Source organism: Oryctolagus cuniculus, chromosome 3, assembly GCF_964237555.1.
Source record: "Oryctolagus cuniculus chromosome 3, mOryCun1.1, whole genome shotgun sequence".
NCBI lineage: Eukaryota > Metazoa > Chordata > Mammalia > Lagomorpha > Leporidae > Oryctolagus > Oryctolagus cuniculus.
The window spans coordinates 20,239,247-20,260,205 of NC_091434.1; the positions used below are offsets into that span (position 1 = coordinate 20,239,247).

Sequence of the window (20,959 nt, forward strand, 5' to 3'; positions counted from 1 at the left end):
AGGCCGGCTGCGGGTGACAGTGAGTAGCAGAAGCCGGGCCTAGCGCTCCGGATCAGGCCGAGCTGGGCCGAACAGAGAGAGCCCAGGAATCGCTCGGGTCGCGGTTCCTGAGGTGACACGCGAGACCGGTTATTGAAATTCTAAGGCCCGGGCTGGGCCTGGCCTGGGGGGCCTGAGGAGCCCTAGGTGAGCTCGCGGCGGGTAACGGGGGAAGGGGCGCCGCGGGCGGGGTGGGGGCGCGCAGCCGAAATGTTTTGATAGCGGGCGCGCGCGCTGGGGGGCGCGCGTGGGCGGCGGGGCCGCGCTCGAGGTTGGCCGCTGTTGGGAACCGAGCCCTGGGCCCGGGGCCGGGCCACCCTGGGGCTCGCTGGGCTCGGGTCTCGGCGGCTGGGTGTAGGGAGGCAGCCCAGCCCGGCCAGGGTATCAGCTGTAGGACCGCCTCGATCCCCCCATCATCGGCCGGAACCCCCGAGCCCAGGCCCTGCCTGCCGGGGCTCCATGGGCCCTGGGTCTACACAGACCCAGTGAGTGGTAAGTTTCCTGAAGAGCAGGGCTCTTACTAACCCAGGGACTCCCACCGAGGCCAGGCTGAGCCAGGATCCCCAGTCCCCAGGGCCCACCCTCACTGGGTAAGTACCACCTCGCCCCTGCCCGGCTCCAGGATCCTATGAGCTCACAGATCCACCCAGGATCTGGAGTGTCCACTGAGTCAGGACTTCCTGTCCAGCTCTGCCCGCCTGCTGAGTCTTTGGTGCTGTGGACACAGGGGAATGGGGTGACCAGTGAGGTCCTCTTCAGAAGACTTCCCTGGGGGGTGTGGGCCCCGAGAAGCAGGTCTTGATCGCCAAAGCCAAGGTCAGGCAATGGAGGAGCGGTCCAGGGGGGCTGCTTGGCCTCAGAGCGGTAATGACTCAGTCTCTACAGGGTCAGTGACTTTCTCTCTGGGGTCCTGGAGCTGAATGAGTGGCCCTGTTTAGTATAGCCGGACGAAGTGCCCCTAGCCCTGGGCTGGAAGGGTGCCTCTTCCCCGGCTGCAGGCTTCCTGCCCAGGTTTGGCCTCCTCTTGGTGGTTCTTGGGTGGGGGGAAAGGTTGGGTTCCTTTCTGGCCCCTCTCCCCACCCTCTGGGGCCTGATGCCTTCTCCTCCAGCAGCGGCAGAGCCAGGGCATCGAGGGCTGGAGTGGAGCAGACACTGTCCATGGAGCTGGTAGGGCCATGTGCTTATCTCAAACCTTTGCTTACAGAATGCTTCCAAACTGCTAGTTTCTGGGGAAACCAGGCTTTCAGAAGGGGTAAAGGGAGGGACCCTCCACTGACTAGAAGATGAAACAGCCCCCACCCCACAGCCCTCGCCCCCCTCCCCCTAACACCAGGGGCAAATGCTGAATTCAGATCAGAAAGGCACTGTAGGCACCCAGTGAAGACTCTGGGAATGGCTGGCCAGAGCTAAGGCCTCCAACGCCCTAAACTTACTGTTTGCTTGGGTTTCTTCCCTTCTTCTGCCTCTGAGCCGCTGAGGGTGGTATAGAAACAAAGCGCAAGGAGTCTCTCTTCTTCTGGCCTGGGAGGCAGGGTAGCATGCAGGGGCACCTGGGTCTGAATCAGGGTTTCTTCTTCCTGTCACTGGCAGGTGGACCGGGTGGCCAGGGGGCGGCGGTGATGGCGCAGTTTGACACGGAATACCAGCGCCTAGAGGCCTCCTACAGCGACTCACCCCCTGGGGAGGAGGACCTGCTGGTGCACGTTGCTGAGGGGAGCAAGTGTGAGTCCTGGGGCGCGGCAGCCAGAGCCGGGGCATGGGAGAAAGCTGAGGGAGCACTGGGGGAACGAGGGGCTTGGGTTGCTTCAGGTCCCTGACATCTGTGCTCCTGTGTCCACAGCCCCTTGGCACCACATTGAAAACCTTGACCTCTTCTTCTCTCGAATATCCTTTGTGTCTCTGTGCCGGGGCCCTTTAGCCTCTCCCTAAGTCAGGTCCCTGATGGGAGGCCACAGTGGGTTTCACTCTGATCTCTGGAGGAGGAAATGGAGCTCATCCTGAGGCTGGTGAAATAATGACCGTGAAAAATAATGATGCGGCCGGCACCTCGGCTCACTAGGCTAATCCTCTGCCTGTGGCACCGGCACACCGGGTTCTAGTCCCGGTCGGGGTGCCGGATTCTGTCCCGGTTGCCCCCTTCCAGGCCAGCTCTCTGCTGTGGCCAGGGAGTGCAGTGGAGGATGGCCCAAGTGCTTGGGCCCTGCACCCCATGGGAGACCAGGAGAAGCACCTGGCTCCTGCCTTCGGATCAGCACGATGTGTGCCGGCCACGGCGGCCATTGGAGGGTGAACCAATGGCAAAGGAAGACCTTTCTCTCTGTCTCTCTCTCTCACTGTCCACTCTGCCTGTCAAAAAAAATTAATTAATTAAAATTAAAAAATAATTAAAAATAATGATGCCCCACGTTTACCGAGAGCTACTGCCCGCGTGCACTTTGTGGTGTTCATTTATAAGGGAACTAAGGGTGAGCCTCCTGTTTGATGAGATGTTAATAATCGTGATAATTAATGTCTTTTGACTCATTCAGTGTCTCTTCTGTGTTAGATATTTTACGTGTGTTATTTCAGACCTAATAATCTGATGAGACAGGTGTAATCATTCCTAAGCTACCACTATGGACAAAAGCTTAGAGGTGAAGGAACTTGGGCAGAGCCACACAGCTGGAAAGTCACAGAATGAGGACTTAAGTTCAGCTATGACATCAAACCCTGTGCTCTTAACGCTGCCTTTGCTGGTCGTTTCTTCTTAACAATTGCACGTTTATAATCTACACCAGAAGAATGGCTTCACGTGTATGCTCATTGGGGAGGTATTCGAGCTCATGTAAGTACAAGACAGTGTAGCAGAAGAACCCATCTCCTTGTCCTCACCCCGGCCCCACTTGCCAGCTCAGTCCCAGGTTCAAAACTCTGCAGACCTTTGTAGTTTTGGAACTGGGTGTGGCACCATAACGGACAGCCCCAGTTTCTTATTAAATGAGCTTTCCCAATACCGGCTCTCCCATAAGGAGAACTCAGTCCGAGCTCCGGGGGAATGCCCGGACTTCAATCAGGTGGGCCCCGAGATGCCAGCTGCTGACTTCAGGAAAATGCTTCCGTCCCAGCTGCTGGGTGGAGCCTTCCAGGAGGGAGGAGCCACATGGTGCTGCCAAAGAGGAAAGGGGCTGGGAAGCCTCCTTCAGTAAGAAGAGTGCGGACCCCCAAGGGGAGTGCTCAAAAGGCAACCGGGGCTGCAGCTCAGAACCACGAGGGTGAAACCTGTGAGAGAGTACAGGGGCCATGGCAGAGATGGCCGTGCAGTGAGAAAAGCAGGTGCCTGGGGCTGAGAGCGGAAAACAGGAGCTGATTCGGGCCTGAGAAGGCCCCATGAGGTTTGGCAGTAGCCAGGGTCCATGAAGAGTTCTCCAGCCCCTTCCTTGTCCCCAGTCTGCTGCCACCCTCCTCTGTTGCCCTACTTTATTTCACTGATGTGCCTGAGTCTCTCTTCCCAACTCCCCAGGCAGTTCCTTTTTGTGGTTGCCTTCACTACCTTCCTGGTCAGCTGTGTGGACTATGACATCCTATTTGCCAACAAGATGGTGAACCACAGTCTTCACCCTACCGAGCCTATCAAAGTCACTCTGCCAGATGCTTTTTTACCTGCCCAAGTCTGCAGTGCCAGGTAAGGGCTAAGGTCAGAGGAACACCAACACCTGTGATTCTGCCAGCAGGTGGGTGGGGGTGGAGCCTGAGGTTGGCACCCATACCCCAGCACCCAAGCTTGGGCTTAGCCTGGCAGAGAGCAGCATGTCCGCCAAGATTGCTCCCTTGAGGGCCTCCCCGCCTCTCCTTTTCCACACCAGGATTCAGGAAAACGGCTCCCTTATCACCATCCTGGTCATTGCTGGTGTCTTCTGGATCCACCGACTTATCAAGTTCATCTACAACATTTGCTGCTACTGGGAGATCCACTCCTTCTACCTGCATGCCCTGCGTATCCCCATGGTAAGGCTGGGGAGGGGGGAAGTTAGCGCCACAGCCTCAGGTGTCTTGGGGGTATTCCTGGACATCAGGTGTCCTTGCCTGTCACTGGCGAGTCTAAGCGCACGACCCCCTAAGTCTCACACCTAAAGCTGGGCACAGGGTCGCGACGACAAGCCCACCTTCCACACCTTGTCGTTTGTCCCCTCCACCCTGCAGTCTGCCCTGCCGTACTGCACGTGGCAGGAAGTGCAGGCCCGCATCGTGCAGACCCAGAAGGAGCACCAGATCTGCATCCACAAGCGTGAGCTCACCGAGCTGGACATCTACCACCGCATCCTCCGCTTCCAGAACTACATGGTGGCCCTGGTGAACAAATCCCTCCTGCCCCTGCGCTTCCGCCTGCCCGGCCTCGGGGAGGCCGTGTTCTTCACCCGCGGCCTCAAGTACAACTTTGAGCTGATCCTCTTCTGGGGCCCCGGCTCTCTCTTTCTCAATGAATGGAGCCTCAAGGCTGAGTACAAACGTGGAGGGCAAAGGCTAGAACTGGCCCAGCGCCTCAGCAACCGCATCCTGTGGATTGGCATCGCCAACTTCCTGCTGTGCCCCCTCATCCTCATCTGGCAGATCCTCTACGCCTTCTTCAGCTATGCCGAGGTGCTGAAGCGGGAGCCCGGGGCCCTGGGAGCCCGCTGCTGGTCGCTCTATGGCCGCTGCTACCTCCGCCACTTCAACGAGCTGGAGCACGAGCTGCAGTCACGCCTCAACCGCGGCTACAAGCCCGCCTCCAAGTACATGAATTGCTTCCTGTCTCCGCTGCTGACCCTGCTCGCCAAGAACGGCGCCTTCTTCGCCGGCTCCATCCTGGCTGTGCTTATCGCCCTCACCATCTACGACGAGGACGTGCTGGCTGTGGAGCATGTCCTGACCACCGTCACGCTCCTGGGGGTCACGGTGACCGTGTGCAGGTGGGCAGGGCAAGCAGGTGGGAGCAAGCAGGCTCGCAGGCCAAGGGGAGGCTTCAGCCCCTCACCAGGACCCCGATCCCACCAGGTCCTTTATCCCGGACCAGCACATGGTGTTCTGCCCTGAGCAGCTGCTCCGCGTGATCCTCGCTCACATCCACTACATGCCTGACCACTGGCAGGGTAATGCCCACCGCTCGCAGACCCGGGACGAGTTTGCCCAGCTCTTCCAGTACAAGGCAGTGAGTGGAGTTGGAGTTAGGGCCTGCTAGAGACCGGCTGGTAGCTCGGTGGTGAGGGCCGCGCTCCCTCTGCCCTCCGTGACCTTGCCCCCTACCCTTTAGGTGTTCATCCTGGAGGAGCTGCTGAGCCCCATCGTCACACCCCTCATCCTCATCTTCTGCCTGCGCCCACGGGCCCTGGAGATCATAGACTTCTTCCGCAACTTCACCGTGGAGGTCGTCGGCGTTGGCGATACCTGCTCCTTTGCTCAGATGGATGTTCGCCAGCACGGGCACCCGCAGGTACTGGCGGAGACTGGAGACAGGGGACCAGGGATGCTGCTGCCCTCAACAGCGTCTCTGGGCAAAGTACAAAACGGCACCCCTTCTGAGCCCACAAGCCACAGGAAGGCAGCCCTGCCCCAGGGACACACTGCTGGTAACCAGGAGCCTGGGCTGGATTTCAGCCCTAATGTGCGCGACGGGCCACGCTCCCTTGAGAAAAGCACAGTGCAAGCAACGAACCCTGGCATGTGGCTGGCTGCTGGTGGGGTGGGCACCGGGGCACATACGGCGACACACTGCGGTCTCTGTCCTCCGGGGCAGGGCTCCCTGCTGCGAGAAAGGTGCACGCGGGGTCCCTGTAAGAGGGCAGTCCTGCTTACCGCGGTCGGTCTCTCTTGCGCAGTGGCTGTCTGGTGGGCAGACAGAGGCCTCGGTGTACCAGCAAGCCGAGGATGGGAAGACAGAGCTGTCCCTCATGCACTTTGCCATCACCAACCCTGGCTGGCAGCCACCACGTGAGAGCACAGCCTTCCTGGGCTTCCTCAAGGAGCAGGTGCAGCGGGACGGAGCCGCCGCCAGCCTTGCCCAAGGGGGTCTGCTCCCTGAAAATGCGCTCTTCACGTCCATCCAGTCCTTACAGTCAGAGTCCGAGGTGTGTCGCAGAGCTGGGCAGGGAACTGAGGACCAGGCGTGGGGTGGAAGGCGTCTTCCTGGGTGTCCCGTTGGGTCCTGAGGCGCCGAACACCAGGGCATCCCAAGGTCTCTCTCCTGCCCTGAGAATTCTACTCTCCCCTTTTCTTTCATAGCCCCTGAGCCTTATTGCAAACGTGGTGGCCGGCTCATCCTGCCGGGGCCCCCCACTGCCCAGGGACCTGCAGGGCTCCAGGCACCGGGCTGAGGTTGCTTCTGCCCTTCGCTCCTTCTCCCCTCTGCAGCCCGGGCAGGGCCCCACAGGCCGGGCTCCTAGCACCATGACGGGCTCTGGGTGAGTAGAGGTGGGCCAAGGCGGGAGGGCAGGGCAGCAGCCCCCTGCAGCTGGCATGGGTCTCAGAGGTGCTGACGTCCGCTGTGTGTCTCTGCCGGGAGGCACAGGGTGGACGCCAGGACAGCCAGCTCCGGGAGCAGCGTGTGGGAAGGACAGCTGCAGAGCTTGGTGCTGTCTGAATACGCGTCCACCGAGATGAGCCTGCACGCCCTCTACATGCACCAGGTGAGTGGGCAGCTGGGACGTGGAGGGGGGCTTAGAGGCAGACAAGCAGAGCCTGGGTTCCAGCAGGTTCCACCTGCTCTGTGACCTACAATCTCTTAGTGGCTTCCAGCCAGGGATGCTCACATTGAGGGCCCGCACCCCGCCGAGGTCTTCCCCGCCTAGAATCCCCCTCCCCAAGCTGCCCCGATGACTGCCTCGTCTTCTTCCTCAGACCTCTGCTGTTACCTCTGCCCTCCCTCAGCCAGAGCCTCCTTGGCCAGAATCCTCCTCTTCTGTTTCTCTCCAGAGCATTGGCACCATCTGATGTGCCGCCTGCCTTCCTTGTTTCTTTGGTTATGGTCTGTCCTCCTCCAGCCACCAGCAACAGCCTGGGAGCCCCACAAGGGCAAGCACTGTGGTCTGTTTTGTGCACCACTATGTCCCCAGGACCTGTCTGGCACTCTGACCCTCAGCGTGCTCTTGAATCACCTGGATAGGTAACACGAGGGCCACTGCAGCCTATATACAGGTTTTGCCAGGGATCTGCTGAGAACGTAAGCCACGTGAGTTAGATTTGTTGCACGCCATTAACAGGGCAGGTGACCTGGGTCAAAGATTCTAGGTGAGGCAGTAGCAGCGGAAACTGGCCGACACCGGGGTGGGGGCCAGCTGTTTCAGACAAACAGCCTGTCCCCAACCCAGGAGCCCCTCTCTTTCCCAGCTCCACAAGCAGCAGACCCAGGCTGAACCTGAGCGGCATGTGTGGCACCGCCGGGAGAGTGATGAGAGTGGGGAGAGTGCCCCAGAGGAAGCAGGGGAGGGGGCCCGGGCGCCCCAACCCATCCCCCGCTCTGCCAGCTACCCCTGTGCCGCAACCCGGCCCGGAGCACCCGAGACCACTGCCCTGCATGGGGGCTTCCAGAGGCGCTACGGAGGCATCACAGGTATCCAGTGGGTCCTGGGGAAAGAGCAGTTAGAGGAGGGTGGTTCTTGAGACCCCCCAAAAGGAGGCTGGCCCCCGCGCCCCCAGCACCCCCCCAGACCCTTCTCATTCCTGTCTGTGCCCCTTGTCTCTCCAGATCCTGGCACGGTGCCCCGGGCTCCTTCTCACTTCTCTCGGCTGCCCCTTGGAGGGTGGGCTGAAGACGGGCAGTCGGCATCCAGGCACCCTGAGCCCGTGCCCGAGGAAGGCTCGGAGGATGAGCTTCCGCCGCAGGTGCACAAGGTAAAGGCTTCTGGAAGAACGGCTGAGCACCGCAGGGTAGCGGCTTGCAGGCTGAGGGAGCCGCGCCAGGGGGAAGTAAGGTGCCCCACCACCCACAAAGCGCACGCCCGTTCCCTCCGCGGCCAGCTCCGCCATCCGGGGCTGGACTCTCCACTAGCCTCCCTAAGAATCACCTCCTTTCCCTGTCTTTGCTTTTTTTTTTTTTTCTTCCTAACCCAGATTTATTTCTTTCTCCTGCCATTGCCAAACACTCCCCAAGTCTTAACTCGCCAGAAATGAACGTAGCTTCCTCATCTCTCCTCCCTGACAACCTGCATCTGTGGACAGGGCTCTGAGGGGTAACTGCCAATGAAAACGCAGAGTGGACACACCATGCCCTGCACTTGTTCCCAAACTCCCCACGCAGGTGGTACCCAGTGCGGGCGTGGGCGCTCCCTGTTGGAAAGTGGTCGTTGCAGAAGCCCGCATTTTAATGCTATTTGGAGGAGCCCCGAGAACAGAGCATGGGCAGGTGGTAATAGCCTTTTAGAATTTACGAAGGTTGTACTTGGCTGCATCAGGGTTAACTGCTTATATGGCATATGCCACGGAATAAGAACAGGTAAGACCAAGAATTTACGGAACAGGGGAAGAGAATCCGGAAACACGACAACAAAGCCGCCCTCAGGCGGAAGCAGCCCCCTGAACACTGCCAGGCAGAGGTACAGAAAGAATTCTTCTTTCTAGCTCCAGATAACTATCTGCACCTTGGTGTCACAGTCGCAGGACACAAGGAGGATGGGACTCATGCATCCTTTTCCTTTATTTCTGGGTTTCCATGGGACACGCGGACTGCCGAGGGCTGCTCTCCATTACCATCGGTCTTCTCTCCTCAGGTATAGACAAAGCCGAGGAAGGTCCCTGTGCCCCAGGATGGAGGCCACTGCTGCCCTGCGGTCCCATCCGCCTGCCACGGGAAGTCCTCTGAGTGTTGCCTGGCTCCACGTGTGTGGTGTTTGTGTGTCCGTGCCTGGCCAAGGGAGGTGCCAACGGTGGGCCTGCCACAGCCCCAGGAGAGGAAGTTGGGGCCTAGGAACCAGGGGCACGCGCGAGTCTAGCCTCAGCCCCGGGACCCCCTTGGCTCAGAGTGTGGTGCTAGAAACTGGTCCCCAGCCCCAGTACTGCCACCTTTGCACCCACCCCCGCAAGTCTCCAGGGAGCTGCCCACCACAGAAGCTGCCAACCAGGGCGAAGCTGTGCCAACTGTGGAGCAGGGCGCCCCACCCTGCGTAGATGAGCAGCTCAGGCTGTGGCCCTTACCTCACCCCAGTTCTCGCCCAGTGCTGCAGCCAGCTCACCTCTCTTGCTTCCTGCACATCACGGCATGTGTGTGCTGCTTGCTCCCCTCTGTTCGCCCGTCGCCGTTGGGGTGGAGGCCCTAGCTCCAGCTCCCCTCTCACCACCTTTGACACTAAGAAGGAAGGCTTCCAAATCGCAGGAGCACGATGGGAATTCCTTGCTGCCCTCTCCAACTTCCAGGATGGGCCCCTGGGAGACCGAGGCCTTCCTGGGCCCCCATTGCTGCTTGCCGTGCCCCTCGCCACCCGCACGTGGGATGGACAGGGCTAGAGCGCCACCTCGGCTGTCTACAACCCAGCAGGAAAAGCTCTGGCCCACATCCCGCAGTCATCTCGCAGGGGATGCAGGGGCGTCGCCCAGGCTTTGGGCTACCGCGTTGCATGCTGGGACTCAGCTCCTACCCTCTGACCTACTCCCTGTCCAGCCCTGGTGCACTGAGGGGACAGTGAACTGCGAGTGGGGTGGGAACCGTGTACAGCTTGATAACCCTCAATAAAGAAGGGACTTTGACCGGGTCGCACGGCTTTTTGAGTCACTCAGGACCTTGGGAGTGAGAGTGGGGTGCATGTGAGTCCCTCCAGGTGCCTGGGGATGGGGCAGGAATCCAGGAAAATAGGAGCATGCCAGCTCCTGGGCATACCAAGCGGCCAGCTGGTGCAAGGCCATCTCCGACCCCCGCTTCAGTGGAGGTGGAAGTCCCTGGCCGGTCTTGCGGTTGGATTTCCCGCCCCGAGCACGTGACCAAGCCGGCTCAGCCCCTCAAGCCGGCCTTCCTCACGTGCGGGATTCTCCCGCCCCCTTGGAGACATTCGGCCAATGGGGACCCTGAGTAGGGGCTGGGGCGGGCCTGGCGGGCGGGGCGGCCAGCGTAGAGGGCAGAGCAAGTCGAACGCCGAACATTCATTCCTGCGGGCCTGGATTTGGCCGGAGGGGCCCGGGCCGCGAGCGAGGGGGGAAAAATCGGAGGCGGCGTACGTGCCGTGCGTGGGTGCGTGACGGCGGCGCGTGCGCGAGGCGAGTGGGCGGTGTGGCCGGGTCCACGTGCGTTCCTCCTCGCGACCCCAGCGGCTTAGGGCCCGGCGGATCTATGACCCGAGGCACGCTGGCATCCGTGCCCTTCCCAGAGCCACCGGTCCCTGTCTCCGGTCCCTCAGCGCTCGCCGTCTCTGCCTGCTGCCACGCCTGACCATGGTGGCTGTAGGCAACTACTGCGAGGCCGAAGGGCCCGTGGGTCCGGCCTGGGCGCAGGACGGCCTGAGTCCCTGCTTCTTCTTCACGCTCGTGCCCTCCACGCTGCTGGCCCTGGGGGCTCTGGCCTTGGTGCTGGCCCTTCCCTGCAAGCGCCGGGAGCGGCCCGCCGGCGCTGACGCGCTGTCCTGGGGCGCCGGCCCTCGCGTTGCTCCTTACATATTGCAGCTGCTGCTGGCCACGCTCCAGGTGGCGCTGCCCCTGGCCGGCCTTTTTGGCCGGATGGGTACAGCCCGGGGGGCCCCGCTGCCAAGCTATGTACTGCTAGCCTCCATACTGCAAAGTGTGGCCAGCGCCTGTGGCCTGTGGCTGCTTGTGGTGGAACGGAGCCAGGCACGGCACAGTCTGGCCATGGGCATCTGGATCAAGTTCAGGCACAGCCCGGGTCTCCTGCTCCTCTGGTCTGTGGCGTTTGCTGCTGAGAACTTGGCTCTGGTGTCTTGGAACAGCCCGCAGTGGTGGTGGGCAAGGGCGAACTTGGACCAGCAGGTGAGAGGCCTCGCGGGGTGAGGGGAGGCACTGAGGGCAGGGCTGGGGAAGAATAGTGCATGTCCGTTTGTCCCGGTTCTCCAAGAAAAGGAAGAAGGGTGGGGCTGTCACCAGCTGGTGGGGCGGGTGTGTGCTGAGTCACTGTAGGTGGTATGTGTTTATTTTTGTTTGGTTGGTTTTTTTTTTTTTAAGCCTGTTAGGAGTTGGGCCCCTGAGGACTTCAAGTACTCAAGTCTCTGAATACTGTACGGTGGGATTTGGGCCCTCGATGATCTCCTACCCACACTTGTTTGATTCTAGGTTCAGTTTGGCCTGTGGGTACTACGGTATGTGGTGTCCGGAGGACTGTTTGTCCTGGGGCTGTGGGCCCCCGGACTCCGTCCCCTGTCCTACACCTTGCAAGTTCATGATGAGGACCAAGACACAGAAAGGAGCCAGGTAAGCCTCAGTTTGAGTCCTGGCCTCTGTTCACTTCACCGCCTGTCATCTTTCCTTCCCCGCACCGTGATGACTTCCCTGTCCAAGCTCAGTTTGTGACCTGTTAGAGCTCCCCGGTGGGTTTGAAGGGTCACAGCTGGAGCACCACGCATTCTTCCCTAGAGGGGTCCCGGCTGGTGCACCTCCGCCCTTCCGAGCGCCCTTCCCCTGTGTCTCTCATCATGCCAGGTTCGGTCCACAGACCAGCAGTCTACCTGGCGAGACCTCGGCAGGAAGCTGCGCCTACTGAGTGGCTACCTGTGGCCTCGAGGGAGCCCCGCTCTGCAGCTGGTTGTGCTGATCTGTCTGGGGCTCATGGGCTTGGACCGGGCACTCAATGTGTTGGTCCCCATCTTCTATAGGGACATTGGTGAGCGGCAGGAGGGGGCCAGCTCAGCCCGCTGGAGGCTGAGGCGCCCTTCCCTAGGGAGTGGGACGGAGAGTGGGGCAGTCAGAAAGAGGCTGTGGCTGAAGCCCGAAGAGAATCCTGGGGGCAGTAGGCAGACTCTGACTCGTGTTCTCCACAGTGAACTTGCTGACCAACAAGGCCCCTTGGAGCTCCCTGACCTGGACGGTCATCACCTACGTCTTTCTCAAGTTCCTCCAGGGGGGTGGCACCGGCAGTACAGGTACGAGGGACAGCAGTCACCCTGCTTGGCCTCGGGCCCCCTCTCTCGGGCATCGCCGTCGTCCTTTGCAGGCGTTCCTCCCCCAGGCATCTCCATGCCCTTAGAGCTTTCTCATCCAAGTGCCGGGCCACTGGTCTCTGGGTCTCTCAGCCCCCCTGCCCCCGCTGAGGCCTCCCCTGACTTCCCCCAGGCTTCGTGAGCAACCTGCGCACCTTCCTGTGGATCCGCGTGCAGCAGTTCACCTCGCGGCGGGTGGAGCTGCACCTCTTCTCCCACCTGCACGAGCTCTCGCTGCGCTGGCACCTGGCGCGCCGCACAGGGGAGGTGCTGCGAATCGTGGACCGGGGCACGTCCAGTGTCACTGGGCTGCTCAGGTACAGTGCCGGTGGGGGCGGGAGGGGTGGGGCTTACTGTCAGGAGAAGCAGCATAGACCCAGCCTAAGCAGCTGCCCCCCAAGCCTTGTTTTTTTTTTTTTTCCCCCTTTAATTATAGGATTAGCGTTCCTAGGCTGTCATAACAACTCAGGTACCCACAGACTGAACAAACCTCTTTTGAACTCAACTCACTTCTGAGCTGCCCAACCTGTTTAGCGTGTTGAGTTCTGCCTTTTCGCATTTTTACAGAGATCTGTGCAGAAGCGCAGGACTGATGGGATGTTGGGGTGGCTGTCCCTAAAAGAGAATGATGCTGTGACATAGGTGTTGGCCCAGAGTTGCTCCAGCAAAGGACCTTGTGGAGCTTGGGTTTCCTCCGTGCCCGGGGATTTCCCTCGTTTGTTACACCTGATGCTGAGAAACCTGCAGTTTGGGCGTGCTCTGGTTTACTTAGCCATCCACCTGTTGAGTGGTATTTAGATCAATTCCAACTTGCTGCTGATTTTTGTCAAAGACGAAACACTACACGAAGCTCCTGGAGGTAGGGTTGCTGGAGCTAAGCCCTCAAACCCTTCTCTGCTTGACTCGCCCTCTCAGCTACCTGGTGTTCAACATCTTACCCACGCTGGCGGACATCATCATTGGCATCATCTACTTCAGCATGTTCTTCAACGCCTGGTTTGGCCTCATCGTGTTCCTGTGCATGAGCCTCTACCTCTGTGAGTGCCCCCCTGAACTCCAGAGGGGCTCCCGTAGGCAGGAACCCCGCTCCACCCGGCTGCCCCACCTGCGAGGCTGCAGATCTGTGAGCCTGAAGAGGCACCTGCTGATCCCCCTGTGACGAGAGGGTCTCGTCCTGTGTCAGGTCGAATCTTGGCTTAACCTGGATGGAGGGTCAGGGCAGGGCATCCTTGTCACGTTAAGTCCCCGCTGTGGCTGCAGGGCGGGAAGGAACCTCATTTGCATAGGAAGCCGTGGCTCCCCTTGGTTGGTTTGTTCGCCAAAGACTTTCTGTACCCACGTGGCTTTGTGTCGATGTCTCGGGCACGGCCTGTTCTCCCAGCGAGCTTAAGGCTGAGTCCCTGGGCCCTAGTGGAGGCTTAGCTTGTGTATGGCAGGGAGTGGACAGTCACTCTGGCCTCCGCTGTCAGGAATGGGGTCTTACTCTGCCCCCTCCTGTCAACTTTCCACCAGTCCTGACCATTGTGGTCACTGAATGGAGAGCCAAGTTCCGGCGTAGTATGAACACACAGGAGAACGCCACCCGCGCACGTGCAGTGGACTCTCTGCTGAACTTTGAGACGGTAGGGAGGCCTGGAGGCATGGAGGAGTGTGGCCTGGGCTCAGCGGGCATCGGCAATGTTTGTGTGCAAGGCCTGACATCGAGGAGGGGTTGGGTGTTTGGAGGGAGCCAGCCCAGTGCACATGCTCTGCTTTGGTCGGACCCTGAGTTTGAACTCCCTTCAGGTGAAGTATTACAACGCCGAGAGTTACGAAGTGGAACGCTATCGCGAGGCCATCATCAAGTATCAGGTGAGGGTGCCAGTTGGAAGTCTCTTGAGAGCAGTGAGCTGGCCTGGGGGTACCGCCCGGGTGCTGGGGGGCGCCGGCCTGGATGTCCGGGCCATTCCTCCCTCCTGTGTCATCGCCCCAGGAATTGGAGTGGAAGTCGAGCGCCTCGCTGGTTTTGCTGAATCAGACCCAGAACCTGGTGATCGGGCTCGGGCTCCTCACGGGCTCCCTGCTGTGTGCCTACTTCGTCAGTGAGCAGAAGCTGCAGGTGAGGCCGAATCAGGGAAGAGAGAGTTTGGGGGAGCAGCAAGGCGGGGCCCAGCATCTCCGTGTGGGCCCCCAGACTCGTGGGTGGGAAGCGGGCAGGATGATAGGAAGCGTAGCCTGCAGTGAGTGACACCACGGGCTCCCCTGGGTCTCCGCAGGTCGGGGACTTCGTGCTGTTCGGCACCTACATCATCCAGCTGTACATGCCCCTCAACTGGTTCGGCACCTACTACAGGTAACCGGATCCCTGGCCCGCACCTGTCCGGGTGCCTTGCTGTTCCCCGGCTCCTCAGCAGAGCCCCACCTGCACCCTTCTTGCAGGATGATCCAGACCAACTTCATCGACATGGAGAACATGTTCGACCTGCTCAAGGAGGAGACAGAAGTGAGTGAAGACCAGGGCAGGGTGTGCGGTCCGGGTGTTTCTTGTGCCTGGAAGCTTCCAGGCCAGTAATTCCAGGCACACTGGTGGCACTGTCCCAGGTGAAAGACCTTCCTGGAGCGGGGCCCCTTCACTTCCACAAGGGCCGGATCGAGTTTGAGAACGTGCACTTCAGCTACACGGACGGGTGAGCGCTCCCCGCTCTGCCTGCATTTTCCCTTCTCGGCGTCCAGTTGCTCGCTGCCTCCCTGCCCTGAATGCCTGCTTTTTGGCCCACCAGTGCCTGGAAGAGAGCTTGGGCAGAGAAGGGCAGAGTCCACCTGTAGCTCTGGTGATGGGAGGGGCCTGCTGACCACGCCCACCCTTCCTTGCAGCCGGGAGACCCTGCAGGATGTGTCCTTCACCGTGATGCCTGGACAGACGCTGGCCTTGGTGAGAGGAAACCCTGCCCCTCAGCCCAGACCCCGCAGGCTTCCCTCATTCGGTGCCCACGGTGGCTCACACGACCCAGGCTGTGGGGTCAGAGCCCCAGTATGACAGGCAAAAGGATGGAATGGCCGCTGGTGGCCTTTCAGAAGAGAACCCCCAAAGCCAGCGGGCCTGAGACTTTCCCCCTCTGGTTCCAATGCACCAGGTGGGCCCGTCTGGCGCGGGGAAGAGCACCGTCCTGCGCCTGCTCTTTCGCTTCTATGACATCAACTCGGGCTGCATCCGAATAGATGGGCAGGACATTTCCCAGGTAAGGTGCCTGGGGAGGAGACTCAGGGGTCCAGGTGTGGGAGAATGGCAGGGGCTGGGCGTCCTGGGAGTAGAAGCCGTTCCTGACACCATGTGAGCCCCCTTATCCCAGGAGCAGTGTAGCCGTGAGGATTTGTGTGTGCCGCGCAAGGTGCACTCAGCTGAAGCACGTAGAGAAGGCGGATTTTCTAAGATTGATTGATCTATTTGAAAGAGTGGCAGAGAGAGGAGAGGCAGACCTTCCATCCACTGCTTCACTTTCCCAAACGGCCCCAAAGGACTGGGCCAGGGAGAAGCCAGAAGTCTGGAGCACCATCCGGCTCTCCTACGTTGGTGGCAGGGCCCCGAGTACTCGGGCCATCTTGCATTGCTTTCCCAGGCCCATTAGCAGGGTGCTGCCTGAGAAACAGAGCAGCTGGGATTCAAACCAACGCTCCAATATATGGGATGCCTGCGTTGCAGGAGGCGGCCTAACCCGCTGTGCCACAGCACCAGCCCTGTGTATTTTCGTGTAGATGCAGAAAGAGAGCTGTTGAGTGATTTGTCCACCCAGTCGGGATTTGCGGTGGCGCCCACAGGATTCTTCCCCGGGGCCTCTCATCCCTGGTGTTTGCTGCCAGCTCAGCCTCCCCGCCGGGCTTGGGAGGAATCTCACAGGCAGCACACACGGTCTCTCGGCCTCAGGTAACCCAGAACTCTCTGCGCTCCCACATCGGAGTCGTGCCCCAGGACACGGTCCTCTTCAACGACACCATCGCCAACAACATCCGCTACGGCCGCGTCACGGCCAACGACGACGAGGTGGAGGCTGCTGCCAAGGCCGCGGGCATCCACGACGCCATCCTGGGCTTCCCGGAAGGTGAGCTCCTCTGCGGACGCCGCGCCCCTGCCCCTCAGGTCACAGAAGCCAAGTTTATTGCTCGTGACTGAGGGAGGCCGGCGTTATCCCCAGGGTACGAGACGCAGGTGGGCGAGCGGGGTCTGAAGCTGAGTGGAGGCGAGAAGCAGCGCGTCGCCATCGCCCGCACCATTCTCAAGGCCCCGGACATCATCTTGCTGGACGAGGTGATGCCTCGGGCAGCCTTCCCCTGCCCGCAACACCTCTGCCCCATGTGTGCCCGAACCATCCCTGCTGGGCGCCAGTTCCCACCTGGACAGACAGCACAAGTCCGTGTTAGACACTCAACAGCTGTCAGGCCCAGCAGTTAGGTCTCAGCTGGCAGCCTGCCTCCTCCTTCCCTCGAGGGTCGTGCGAGGCAGGAGCCGTTTTACCCAGGCTCTCTCCATAGGCAACGTCAGCGCTGGATACGTCTAATGAGAGGGCCATCCAGGCTTCTCTGGCCAAAGTCTGCGCCAACCGCACCACCATCGTCGTGGCACACAGGTACGGGACTACAGGAGGGGGCAGCCGGCGCTGTGGCCTGTTTCCCAGGGGTTAGCAGGACACCGATCTCTGGCTTTGCAGGCTCTCGACCGTCATCAATGCTGACCAAATCCTTGTCGTCAAGGACGGCTGCATCGTGGAGAGAGGACAGTAAGAGAGTCAGGACGCAAAGGGCAGGGCTTCTGAATTGGGGGCTCCATGGAGAGCGGGTGAAGTTCCAGAATCTTCTCCCGTGCCCACTCCCCGTCCTCTGCAGGCTGGTGGCCAGGCCTTGGGGGAGGCCTGTGGTCGGGCTGACGCTTTTCCTCCTTGCCTAGGCACGAGGCTCTGCTGTCCCGAGGTGGGGTGTATGCAGACATGTGGCAGCTGCAGCAGCGGGGCCAGGAGGAAGCCTCTGAAGACAGCGAGCCCCAGGCCACGGCACAGTGACAAGCGTGTGGCCCCTCTCCCGAAGGCTAACTCAGAGGGGAATAAGATAGACCCCTCTGCCCAGCCTTATGTCACCCTGGTCTTGAGATTTGGTGCTAGCAGTGGTGAGGGAGAGGGACCTTTCAGAAAAGCACCTTTTGGGGGGAAATAAACGTGTGGCCCGTGTGCAGTGACTGTGGCTTTGTGCTGGGGGCCATCGCAGTGGGCTCACCCTGGAGCCAGGTGAACATTCTTAACAAGACTTTCTGTTCGGGGCTGGAGAAGAGAAAGAAACACAGCACTTGGATGTCTTATTGTCTGCTTAGATCCTTTATTCTTTCTAGGCCCCTCCCTGCCCACTACATAGCGGGGCAGCCCCGGGGTTAGGGGGATGACATGAAGGGGGCCGAGAGTGGGGCCTGCTCAGTGCCCGTGGAGGGGCCGACCAGGGAATGGTTCCTCGCCGCTGTCCCCTGCCGCCAGAGAGCTCGCAGGGCCTTCTGCAGTCTTATCTCCACGGGCCTGGTGCTCCCTGGAGGCCATCTGTCACTCCTGCTTATCTGTGCACTCCAGGCCGCTCGGGGCCTCCTCTCCCTGTGTACCCTAGAGATGTGAGGGCCACAGTCCTCCTCAGCTGAGCCTCCCTCCCCAAGCCCAGGGCCCTAGCACAGGCTGCAGTTGGATGGCTTCAAGCTGCGGCTCTGCGCCTGGAGCAAGGAGAGGGGAAGAAGGGAAGACAGGGTGCGAAGTCAAGGAGATGAGGGGACAGCCCTCAGTTCAGAGCTCAGCATGGGCTGGAGGCACACTGAAAGCAAAAGGAGAACCACCGCCCCTTAGAAGACCCCCTCCCCCTCCCCCAAGCACACACATGCGCCACCCACACCCACACCCACACCCCTCTGCCTCCCTCCAGGGCAGGACCCCATCTGCACCCCGGCTCACACCTGCTGCCGCTGGTACTCTGCCTCACTGGCTGACAGTGCCTGTGCTAAAGCCAGGTCTTCCTCCTCCTGAGAACTGGGACGAGGAACAGTGACATCTAAAATTCATGTCAAGCGCCACAGTGCTGAGCCCTTCTGGGTACCCTCTCCATCCCCATAGCAGCCTCACACGGTGGGTATTCGTGTCCTAACTATGACCTGGCATCGGGTCAGAGCGGCCCCACCTCCCTCCAAACAGCCCTTGCCCACGGCCCACCCTCTTTCAGCAGAGAGGAGGTACCTGGGGACCTGGGGTTTGGTCTCTGCCAGGGACAATGCCAAGGCTCGTTGCAGAGCCTCATCCTCACTCTGCGAAGGGAGAGACAAGACCAGTTTCCTTAGGGCTGAAGCACTGCATGGGACTCCTGTCCATCCAACCTCTGCCCAACTCACCAAGCCATTCTGCAAAGCAACCACTGGAGGGGCTGTCCGGGATGGAGACTGGGTTGTGGCTCTATGGCAGACATTCAAGAGGCTGAGATCAGAGATGAGAAGGGGAAAGGGAGGGGAGGAGAAATGGGCGGGCCTACCTGCTGGGAGTAGAGGAAGGCCAGGTCTGGCTCGGGCTGGGGACGGTGCTGGCAGAAGCGGCCAGGCCCTGTGCCCTGGAGATGGCGGCCAGTCTGTAGGGAAGAGACGCTCTTGGCAAACCTCCAAGAAGGAGCTTCCCCCAGGGGCAGGGGAGGGAGGGACTTGCTCTGCAGCCTGGACAAACATGCACCGGAAGCTAAAAGACACCCCCCCCAGCCACTGGGGACAGGGTTGAAGGTTCCTAATTTGCAATGACAGAGGCTGAGTCTGTTCTAAAAGGATGAGACAGTGCCACAGGCAAATAGAGGACTTGGTGGCCGTTACCCTGCCCGGCTGGTCGGGCGCCCCTCCGCAGAGCAGTCATGGTCCAGTGGGTGCCGGTGTTTGATGCAGAAGTTTCGGCCACAGCGCTCGCAGGTCAGCTTCATCATCTCCCGCTGGCGGCAGCCGGGGCGCTCACACTTATTGGTGAAGATCTGAGGGGAAGGGGAAACTCTGTCTCTGCTCAGACCCCACCCGCATTACAGAAGTCCGCCGCGCAGGCGTCCCAGCAGGGTCGCCCCCCCCCCCACCCGCTCACCTTCCGTTTCTGCTGTGCCGGATCCGAGCGACAGTCTCTGTCAATGTGCTCCCCCACGGCGCGGTCGGGGGCCTCCCCTCTGGCCACAGGCACCGGCACGTTACAGAGTGGGCATACCGGTACCTGGATATCCTACAGTCAAGGGGGTGGGAATCAGCGCAACAACTCCCTCGTCCCGAAAGCACCTGGACATGCCCCCAGACAAATGCACAAGAAGACACAATATTCCCCAGCACTGACTGAGCCTTAGGAAGGAGAACACGGAGAGGACGCGCGAGGCAAGCGGACTCGGGGGGCTGTGCGTGCACGCTCCATCCGCCCCCTTCCACCCTCGGGATCGCCCCCTCACCTTTTGGTAAGCAGATGCACAGTGATGCTGGGCGTAGGCCACATGGTCTGCGCAGAAGATGCCCGAGCAGGCATCGCACTTGAGCGGCAGGAAATCTGCAGGGAGGGGGTCAGACTGCAGGCCCGGCGGGACCTCGGTGTCCTGCCCTCGCCAGGGAAGGAAAACACCGCCGGTGCGCCCCACGCTGCACCCTGCGTGACTCCACGATCGATCTCCTTAGCCACGCCCCCTCGGCCACCGCCCCCGGCTTCGCGCCCCGCCCTTTCCTGGTACTTCCAGCCCCGGAGCCCACCCGTCTCGCTCCACCTGCAGTTCCAAGCCCTCTCCCGCCCTGCCCTGCCCTCACCCAAGCGCTGACAGCTTGGCTCGGAACAGTGAGCCCCGAGGTCCGGAAACTCCATCGCCGGGCCGGACAGGAGCCTGCTGGGAGAAGCGGCGAGTCCTGAGCGTCTCTAGGGCTCCCGTTCCGGGTCCGACCACGACTCCACACTCCGAGGGGCGCCCCGCCCCGCCCCTTCCTCTCCCCCGCCCAGCCCGGGTTACCGGAGTCTCAGCGCCTGCCGGCTCTCGGCTCCCACTCCTCCCTCGGCGCCAGCCCGGGCGCTCTGACGTCACCACGCAAAGCGGGCGCGCCCTGCGCCGTATCCAGGCCCCCTCAGGGGGCGGTCCCGGCGGAGCCGCGCCCCGCCCCTCCTGGCTCCGCTGGGCGGGGCGCTGCAGCGCTGAGGCGGCGGGAGTGGCGGCTCCGCAGTCCTAGGCGCGGGCTCAGCTCCGCGGAAGGTCTCCCTGAGGCCTGAGGGATGGGCGAAGGGGCTGACGAAGTCCAGCGCAGGTGAAATCTTAGGGTCGGAGGAAATGAGATGGTTTGGAGTCTTTTACAATTCGGTCTTTGGCCCGCTTCTCTCTCTGCCCCCTCCCCTCTCTGTGCATCTTCTGGTCATTTTTCTTCGTTGACAGCCAAAGCTGCGTTTACCGTCTACGGGCTGACAACTCCCCATGTTTCTCTGCAGTGCAGGTGCCTCCAGATTTCAGCTTTGAGGCGCTTCCTGTGAGACTTCCCGAATCTCCTGTCTGGACGAGGTGCACCTGCTAGGCGACCTCCCTGTGGCTATTCCAGCACGCATATTAACCTCATTATAGTAGTCTGCTGACAGGCACGTGCGCACATACACATGCATGAATACCCTTGGAATGCCGGGACAGCATCCACGCATCCACCTTGCTCTGTTGGATCCCGGCAGTGCCTTGAGCAGTGTGGTTCTCAGACTCCAGTGCGAATTCAGATTACCTACGGGCTCAACTTAAAATGCAGATTCCGGGGCTCTTGGGCTCCTCATACAGTAAAAGCACCTGAGGGAATCCAGACAAGTTGCGCATATGCCATACTT

General features: G+C 60.7%; 3 protein-coding genes across 18 annotated transcripts; 2 read left to right on the plus strand and 1 right to left on the minus strand.

Moving 5' to 3' along the window:
• Window position 1: 1 nt before the first annotated feature.
• ATG9A (autophagy related 9A) lies at window positions 2–9,737 on the plus strand. 7 transcript variants are annotated; one of them, XM_051848126.2, is made up of 17 exons: window positions 8–186; window positions 569–629; window positions 1,149–1,206; window positions 1,630–1,761; window positions 1,880–1,923; window positions 2,799–2,863; window positions 3,539–3,700; window positions 3,882–4,023; window positions 4,219–4,967; window positions 5,053–5,206; window positions 5,309–5,488; window positions 5,874–6,122; window positions 6,277–6,455; window positions 6,563–6,680; window positions 7,381–7,603; window positions 7,739–7,884; window positions 8,760–9,737. In XM_051848126.2, the coding sequence occupies exons 4-17, from the start codon at window positions 1,659–1,661 to the stop codon at window positions 8,763–8,765; spliced, it is 2,520 nt and encodes an 839-aa protein (XP_051704086.1). In that variant the 5' UTR covers window positions 8–186; window positions 569–629; window positions 1,149–1,206; window positions 1,630–1,658; the 3' UTR covers window positions 8,766–9,737. The 7 variants fall into 7 exon arrangements, with proteins under 7 accessions (XP_008257423.1, XP_008257427.1, XP_051704086.1 ...); XM_008259201.4 differs by lacking the exon at window positions 569–629 and having other exon boundaries at window positions 2–186; XM_008259203.4 differs by lacking the exon at window positions 569–629 and having other exon boundaries at window positions 1,152–1,206.
• Window positions 9,738–10,076: 339 nt separating this feature from the next.
• Window positions 10,077–17,317, plus strand: ABCB6 (ATP binding cassette subfamily B member 6 (LAN blood group)). The gene is made up of 19 exons (XM_008259198.4): window positions 10,077–10,959; window positions 11,260–11,397; window positions 11,626–11,806; window positions 11,964–12,065; window positions 12,256–12,439; window positions 13,038–13,159; window positions 13,635–13,744; window positions 13,908–13,973; window positions 14,095–14,220; window positions 14,378–14,454; window positions 14,541–14,604; window positions 14,703–14,788; window positions 14,976–15,033; window positions 15,236–15,340; window positions 16,024–16,198; window positions 16,292–16,404; window positions 16,629–16,723; window positions 16,805–16,873; window positions 17,041–17,317. Exons 1-19 carry the CDS (start codon window positions 10,411–10,413, stop codon window positions 17,150–17,152), a joined length of 2,532 nt encoding a protein of 843 aa, XP_008257420.3. The 5' UTR covers window positions 10,077–10,410; the 3' UTR covers window positions 17,153–17,317.
• A 123-nt stretch (window positions 17,318–17,440) lies between these two features.
• Window positions 17,441–20,679, minus strand: ZFAND2B (zinc finger AN1-type containing 2B). 10 transcript variants are annotated; one of them, XM_070070171.1, is made up of 10 exons: window positions 20,115–20,679; window positions 19,918–19,994; window positions 19,572–19,666; window positions 19,223–19,354; window positions 18,967–19,118; window positions 18,642–18,734; window positions 18,505–18,565; window positions 18,353–18,420; window positions 18,076–18,170; window positions 17,441–17,734 (listed from the first exon to the last, which is right to left on the minus strand). In XM_070070171.1, exons 2-9 carry the CDS (start codon window positions 19,970–19,972, stop codon window positions 18,098–18,100), a joined length of 729 nt encoding a protein of 242 aa, XP_069926272.1. In that variant the 5' UTR covers window positions 19,973–19,994; window positions 20,115–20,679; the 3' UTR covers window positions 17,441–17,734; window positions 18,076–18,097. The 10 variants fall into 10 exon arrangements, with proteins under 10 accessions (XP_069926272.1, XP_008257416.1, XP_008257417.1 ...); XM_008259194.4 differs by having other exon boundaries at window positions 17,441–17,936; window positions 19,918–19,991; window positions 20,115–20,663; XM_008259195.4 differs by having other exon boundaries at window positions 19,918–19,991; window positions 20,115–20,662.
• Window positions 20,680–20,959: the final 280 nt, after the last annotated feature.

Excerpts from the sequence above, each read along its gene's own strand:
- ABCB6 (XM_008259198.4), top strand. The coding sequence starts at position 10,411 with ATGGTGGCTGTAGGCAACTACTGCGAGGCCGAAGGGCCCGTGGGTCCG. Across the intron at positions 13,160-13,634 it reads GTGCATGAGCCTCTACCTCT|TCCTGACCATTGTGGTCACT; the intron begins GTGAGTGCCCCC and ends ACTTTCCACCAG. Across the intron at positions 15,341-16,023 it reads ATGGGCAGGACATTTCCCAG|GTAACCCAGAACTCTCTGCG; the intron begins GTAAGGTGCCTG and ends TCTCGGCCTCAG.
- ZFAND2B (XM_008259191.4), bottom strand. The coding sequence starts at position 19,972 with ATGGAGTTTCCGGACCTCGGGGCTCACTGTTCCGAGCCAAGCTGTCAG. Across the intron at positions 19,667-19,917 it reads GCCAAGCTGTCAGCGCTTGG|ATTTCCTGCCGCTCAAGTGC; the intron begins GTGAGGGCAGGG and ends CCCTCCCTGCAG. Across the intron at positions 18,735-18,966 it reads CGCCCGACCAGCCGGGCAGG|ACTGGCCGCCATCTCCAGGG; the intron begins GTAACGGCCACC and ends TCTTCCCTACAG.
- ATG9A (XM_008259201.4), top strand. The coding sequence starts at position 1,659 with ATGGCGCAGTTTGACACGGAATACCAGCGCCTAGAGGCCTCCTACAGC. Across the intron at positions 5,489-5,873 it reads GCCAGCACGGGCACCCGCAG|TGGCTGTCTGGTGGGCAGAC; the intron begins GTACTGGCGGAG and ends TCTCTTGCGCAG. Across the intron at positions 6,123-6,276 it reads CCTTACAGTCAGAGTCCGAG|CCCCTGAGCCTTATTGCAAA; the intron begins GTGTGTCGCAGA and ends TTTCTTTCATAG.